Raw genomic sequence first — 7220 nt, 5'->3', positions numbered from 1 at the left:
TCCTTTTCTCGTACCAAGCTTTTCTCCATAAAACGCACCCTCTTTGATACGTTCTTCTCGGAGACTTAAGCGCTTCTCATGCCCTTCAAGATATCTATCAACTCTGTAGTAAAGAGGGTCGATAGATACTTTGTTTGTTCAAGAACAGCAACGATGCTCTCGATCTTTTGCGGCAAGAAGATAACAACCTTTTGAACCAATTGGTAATTGGTCTTGTCTTCACCATGAACTCTTATTTTTGTTGAGTATCTTTTCCCTATTCTTCCAAACAGGTGACTACCTCCGTGTTATAGTCCTCCTTCACAAACTCAACCACCACTTTTTGCCAATGAACCTTGCTCTGTTTCATTCAACAGGACTTCTTGTGAACGTCTTTCTCAAGGACTCAACACCACTTTCTACTAATAAGCTTTTTTTTGCTTTCAACAGCGGCGACATCACGTTTTGCCATATTCTGGTTTAAAGCCAGATCTTCTCTTTTTGGCCGAGCACTGAACATATTATCATACGCATCCTGGTTCCATGAACAAAACATGATTTTCATGTGCTTGACAGTGTCGTGAACTCCTCCGTGGACACTTCCTCTGTTTTTTCAATCGCACCCCTTCGGATGACCGTGTAGGATTGCGTCGGTTTGTTCGGAACACTGTCTTCACCACTGGCTACAATTATCTCGTGATTAAGATGGCCTTCATCATAATCCACACCCGATATCATCGTTTCTCCATCAAACATAAGAATCTATTGTTGAATGATGTTGCCGTGATCTTTGTTTTTGATTGAACTTTTTGCAGGCTTTGTTACGCTTCTCTTTGTGCTTTCCACTGGCCCTTGAATCAATAAAGCTCTGATACCATGTTGAAGTTTTGCTCTTGTATTATACCAGAAGCCATTGCTTCAAATACAAGCATGGTAGAGAATAAAACAGAGAATGAAAAAGTGGAACACTTCTCAATTATTCTCAACGATTTGGCCGTACAACATTACACACAATTATATAGAGTGCTACGGTCGTAACCGTTCGTTTAGTAACGGAACAAACGCAACTATCTAACATGCACCCTTTAATATGCATACACATATCTAAGTATATCTTGAACATGTAGCATATGACCGAACTCAATTATCACTAACATTTTGTACTTCGTTTGTTCATTAAACTGTAATTTAGTGAGCTTATGGAAACAAAAAAAAAGCTTAGATTTTTTCAATTTACAGCAACTTCCCATTTCAATGCTTCACTAACAACTTCATTTACTAATTGGCCTTTTATGTTTTGGTTGCATTGATTAAGGTGTCTATAGTGTGTTTGGAACATTTTTGTGTTGTTGAGTTTCAAAAGAATGGAGGAGATACAGTCTCAATCAGATTTATACCGTCCATCTTCATCATCTGCAAGTAGTCCAACAAGTAGAGTCCCATCTAGTCATTTCTTCTATGTAAGAAAACCTGGTTCTCTTCGACAACCTATATCCTTTGAGGATTCTCCTGAGTGGGAAGACACACCTGATGTTGATTCAAGAATGGAAGATGAAGCTGGTGGTCGTGATTCTATTAACTATGCTACAACAACGCCTATTTCTCCTTCGCTATCGAAGATGAATAGTGGATCAATGGCTTCATCTCCTCCTGTCCCTGAAGGTGGAGGAGCGGCTGTTGTTAGGAAAATCGCTGGTGCTTCTATTGCTTGGAAAGATTTGACTGTTACTATGAAAGGGAAGAGGAAGTATTCTGATAAAGTTGTTAAGAGTTCGAATGGTTATGCTTTCCCCGGGACTATGACGGTTATTATGGGTCCTGCTAAGTCTGGGAAGTCTACTCTATTGAGAGCACTTGCTGGTAAGTATTTTGGCAATTGATTCATTGTTAGTTGTATCTTTTTTTTTGTTTTCTCTTTCACTTGACATGGTCTTATTATTTATAGGAAGATTGCCTCCTTCAGCAAAAATGTACGGTGAGGTGTTTGTGAATGGTTCAAAATCACATNATTACCCACAATAAAATGTGTTACAAAACCACAAAGTAAAAATGTGATCAAATGTGTTATCATGTTTTACTTTAATATCTTATTTAAGAACATATGTTTTTCTATACGTTATCATGTTTTAATTTAATATCAGTTTTATAAGTTTAATTATACCAGTTTTCTTACAGCATAATTTCATTTAATTGTTTTACACTAAATTATTTAAGTTGAATTGGATCAGCGAAACAATAAATTATTTGGTTTTCCCGGGTCACAAAAAAATTAATCACCAAAAAATATTTGGGAGAAATATTTGGGTTCCCGGGTTAATAGAAAAACTTTTACATTAGGTTAAAAGCAAGGAAACCTTCCCCTTATGTGTTTTATTATCTCTGCCTCCATTTCTAACTTAACACTTAGAAAAAAAAAATTATCTCTCTCTCATCAAAAACACACTTCATAAACAAACGCTTACAGTTTCTCCAATTCGAATCGATGACTCCGTCCGACCAAGCCTCTAACCGTCGTCGCACACGGCCTTCCGACTTAAATCTACTGGTAAATCTTCTTCTTCTCTTCTGGATATGGGTTTCTTCAGATCCCATTTCAATGTATAAAAGTTTAGGTTTTGAGTATGTTCTTCAGATCCCCTTTCAATGTATGTGTTCTGCTTTGTTTGCATATATGCAACAGAGAAGGCCTACAAGGTCTTCACCTTTGGGTTCTCCCATTCCTCTAGGTCCTTCCATGCCTCCAGGAGCTATTGGATCTATAAGCGCAACATCTTCAGCTGAAAACAATTACGCTCGTAGAATCGAAGAGGCACTACTACGTGCTGCCTCAAGAGAAGGCCAACCACACCTCCATCCAAGGAAAATCAATGGCGCTTTATGGTAATTAGTAAGCAAAATTCTATAAATGTGTATATCATGAATGTATAATCTTCTTTGTCTCTAATTCTTATTTTTTCTTCTGCCAGGTTCGGTGTAGACCCCTGGGACTTGGCAAGGCAACTACAGGGGACCATAGTCAAGCTGGAAATTTGTTTCTCAGGAGAGAAAAACTAACTGGTGGCAATCTTTTGTGGTAAGTGTTCAAAATTTATACTACTTCTTTTACTCTACATAACTTAGTTTACTTACTTACAAATACTAATGTCTTCTTTTAATGTTGTAGCAAAACTTCTATTGGGAATCAAGGTACTATTGAAATAACTTTCACTTTTGTATTATGTGGATGATGTTTTGTAGGTGTATGATGTCTGCACTTTTTCATTCACAATCCATAAGAGAATCTTCATTGTTTTGATTTAGTTTTTGTTTGGACTAGCTGTTTTTGACTTTTGATCTGAATGTTTGTCTTTGATTGTTGGTTTATATTAATTTGGTTTTATATCCATTCACAGCGGGGTAAGTCAAGCAAAGGACGCATTATGGAATAGGCAGTGTTCAATATCGGGATTTTGATGTTGAAACTCTCAAGACTGACATGACGACGCGCAAAGATGATATGATAGCCTTGAAGAGTGAGTTCAAGGACGAGATGGCTGCAACACGAGCTTCACTAAATGTGATTCTACAGGCTCTTGGGGTGAATTCTGCTACCCTCCAACGAGTTAATCATACTCAACCTTCTCATCCTGCTGCAAAACCTAGTAATCCCACTGTCCTGAATGCCACAATACCTAACTCTGCCTCGACCTCGACTCCACTTTTGACTCGAGCTCAACAAGCTGACTTTGAAAAATGGTGTGCGACTCGTGACTTTAACTTCACAAGCACTTAGATAAGCGGTGTGTCTCTTACTTTATTGTGTATCTTGTATTTTTAGCTTGCTTTGCAAAATATTTGCATCTTTCGTAATACTTAATCGGCTTTTGTAAGTTTTTTAAAATCTCATGGATCTTTTTGTAAAACTTTGGAAATCTATGGTATTGTATTTTAGATTTTATATTTCACGATTCAGATTTTAGAATTTGCATTTCACGTTTCAAATTTTAGTATTTTGGGGTATAGGTTTCAATTTCTAAATTCTTCGCAATAACCAGGTCACGGTGGTTCGTGGTTAAAAAAAGCCATTGTTTTAGACACAAGTGCTTCGTGTCTACTTAGTCACTAAATAGACATAAACTGAATCGTGGCTAACTGACCACAAAAATTTGCCTGACTATTCAGTGGCAATTTATGTCACGAAATACGCGTGTCAAAATCGTGACTATAACGTCACGAAAAGCCACGAAAAATTTTAGTCCACGATCGTATAGACACGATTTTTTTCCGTGTCTTGTCATGTCTGTGTGGTCATATAGCCACAAAAATGTGGCCTTATTTACGGAATATTCCATGGCTATAGGCTCTGTTTTTACTAGTGGAAGTATTCTGACAAAGTTGTTAAGAGTTCGAATGGTTATGCTTTCCCCGGGACTATGACGGTTATTATGGGTCCTGCTAAGTCTGGGAAGTCTACTCTATTGAGAGCACTTGCTGGTAAGTATTTTGGCAATTGATTCATTGTTAGTTGTATCTTTTTTTTTGTTTTCTCTTTCACTTGACATGGTCTTATTATTTATAGGAAGATTGCCTCCTTCAGCAAAAATGTACGGTGAGGTGTTTGTGAATGGTTCAAAATCACATATGCCTTATGGATCCTACGTGAGTCACTACTATCTATAGTTTCTTGATCTTTTTTTTTGGTTTGTTAATGTTTTGCTTTGTTAATTCTTCTTTTGCTTTATTTTAGGGGTTTGTTGAGAGGGAAACACAACTGATTGGATCGCTTACAGTACGTGAATTCCTATACTATTCAGCGCTGCTTCAGCTTCCAGGTTTCCTCTTTCAGAAAAGGAGTGTTGTGGAAGATGCAATTCAGGCAATGTCTTTGAGTGATTATGCAAATAAATTGATTGGTGGTCACTGTTACATGAAGGGCCTACGAAGTGGTGAAAGAAGACGTGTGTCTATTGCTCGTGAACTTGTGATGCGACCACATATCTTATTCATTGATGAGCCTCTTTATCATCTTGACAGGTTATAACCATTTCTAGACTTAATGTTATCATCTGCCCTCTACTAGGAGGTACAATCTTGCATTCTAAAATTGGCACTTTTGCTCTCTTTATAGTGTTTCGGCACTGCTTATGATGGTGACGCTAAAAAAGCTTGCAAGTATGGGATGTACACTTGTATTCACGATTTATCAAAGCAGCACTGAAGTGTTTGGTTTGTTTGATAGAATCTGCCTTCTATCAAATGGAAACACACTCTTCTTCGGGGAGACACTGGCTTGCTTACAGGTAAATATACAGTGTTTTGGAACTTATTATTTTCTCATATCATCAAGACCAGAAGATCACTCTCTAAGTTATGTTTTTTACTTGTTATGTCTCTCCTTGAAGCACTTTTCAAATGCTGGATTCCCATGCCCTATAATGCAAAGTCCATCAGATCATTTTTTGCGGGCTATTAACACAGATTTCGATAGGATTATTGCAATGTGCAAAAACTGGCAGGTACATACTCCATTATACAAAGTTGAGTTTATATGATTTGTGCTTCTTTCTTGTTTCTTGTTTTCCTGATATGAGGTAAACAAAAACAACAGGACGATAATGGGGACTTTTCAGCAGTGAATATGGATACTACTGTTGCTATTCGCACTCTCGAGGCTACTTATAAATCATCTGCAGATGCTGATTCCGTCGAGGCTCTGATATCTAAACTTACCGAAAGGGTAACAATTCTCTATCGATGGATCTTATATATCTAACTTTCTTTTTGTTTCCTATTTGAACTTCTTTTTTCTTTTTGCAGGAGGGTACACAGCTTAAATCCAAGGGAAAAGCCGGTGCTGCTACACGTGTTGCAGTGCTTACTTGGAGATCGCTTCTAGTTATGTCGAGGGAATGGGAATACTATTGGCTCCGACTTATTCTTTACATGATTCTTACACTTAGTATTGGCACATTATATTCTGGCTTAGGTCATTCTTTGTCTTCTGTTGCAGTAAGTCTTTTAAACCATTCTCAACATGTCACATTTGAGTACCTAAAACATGCCAATTTATTGTTCGATGTGAATATTTCTTACAGACAAGAGTTGCTGCTGTGTTTGTTTTTGTCTCCTTTGCCTCACTATTGGGAATTGCTGGAATACCTTCACTTTTAAAAGAAATCAAGGTAACTATTTCTTCTTCTTGATTTCTTGATCACATTTTCTTTTGAGCTCTGAAGTTTGCTTTCATCTTGCAATAGATATATAGAAGTGAAGCATCGAACCAGCATTCGGGTGCTTTTGTCTTCTTACTAGGACAGTTTCTTGGAAGCATACCGTTCTTGTTTCTCATGTCCATCTCCTCAAGTCTTGTGTTCTACTTCATGGTCGGGTTAAGAGACGATTTCAGCTTGTTGATGTACTTTGTGCTCAACTTCTTCATGTGTCTGTTGGTGAACGAAGGATTGATGCTCTCCATCGCTTGCATTTGGCGAGATGTTTACTGGAGCACATTGACTCTCATCTCTGTACACGTGAGTTGTGTCTTTCGAATTGACTTTTTTTTATCAAATTTATGATTCATGTCTTCTTGGATTAATATAGATTTGACTTGATATACAACTTAGGGAAAATAGAATGGTCATCTCAGCCTAAGATGAGCGTTGGAGTTAGGAGATATTATACACGCTTATCAAACTTGAATCTATTGCTTACCAATCACTTTGATTACAAATGAGAGTTTAGTACATGTAGGTCATTACTGATTAGTAAAGGAGATTAGTGTCTTTAGAAATGAATTAGTCATGATAAAGGTTTTAGTCGGTTTTATAATTGGAGACTTGGAGTAAGCAAATCATCATATGCCGATGGTGTCTTCGTCTCCGATTTATATGACATCTTCATCGAGATAAGTACTATCTTCATATTTTATCGATCAATTAGCAAACTAATAAGTACCGTATACCTTCGTGAATAAGTTATGAAATCGATATATATATAAATAAAGAAATGATGTTTAATACTTATTTAACCTTAATTTATATGATTGTTTATAATGTTTGTGAATTACTTTATTTGTTTAATCACAAATTTAAATCTAATTAAATTAGATATAATATCATGATGAAATATTTTAAATCAGTGAATAAATTGAAAATTTAGTAACAAATTACTAAATAATGATTATTGATTATATTTTCTTGGCATCACTTCTGCGAGAAAGTTTAAGTCTAAGTATATGATCATAAAATTCAATAGTTCTTTAG

At 36.5% G+C, this 7220-nt stretch overlaps 1 protein-coding gene across 1 annotated transcript; it reads left to right on the top strand.

Annotated features, from left to right (window-relative positions):
* Positions 1-1343: 1343 nt before the first annotated feature.
* LOC104773871 (ABC transporter G family member 3-like) lies at positions 1344-6488 on the top strand (the record flags this gene model as incomplete). The annotated part of the gene is made up of 10 exons (XM_010498538.1): positions 1344-1758; positions 4372-4452; positions 4538-4617; positions 4706-4992; positions 5087-5258; positions 5361-5474; positions 5567-5695; positions 5776-5967; positions 6054-6140; positions 6216-6488. Coding segments are annotated over exons 1-10 (1830 nt in total), but the record flags the coding sequence as incomplete, so codon positions are not given.
* Between the last annotated feature and the right edge of the window lie 732 nt (positions 6489-7220).

This window comes from Camelina sativa, unplaced genomic scaffold, assembly GCF_000633955.1.
Source record: "Camelina sativa cultivar DH55 unplaced genomic scaffold, Cs unpScaffold00692, whole genome shotgun sequence".
Classification (NCBI taxonomy): Eukaryota; Viridiplantae; Streptophyta; class Magnoliopsida; order Brassicales; family Brassicaceae; genus Camelina; species Camelina sativa.
The sequence above is the reverse complement of the archived record's forward strand: the minus strand, read 5'-3'. Positions and strand labels throughout refer to the sequence as shown.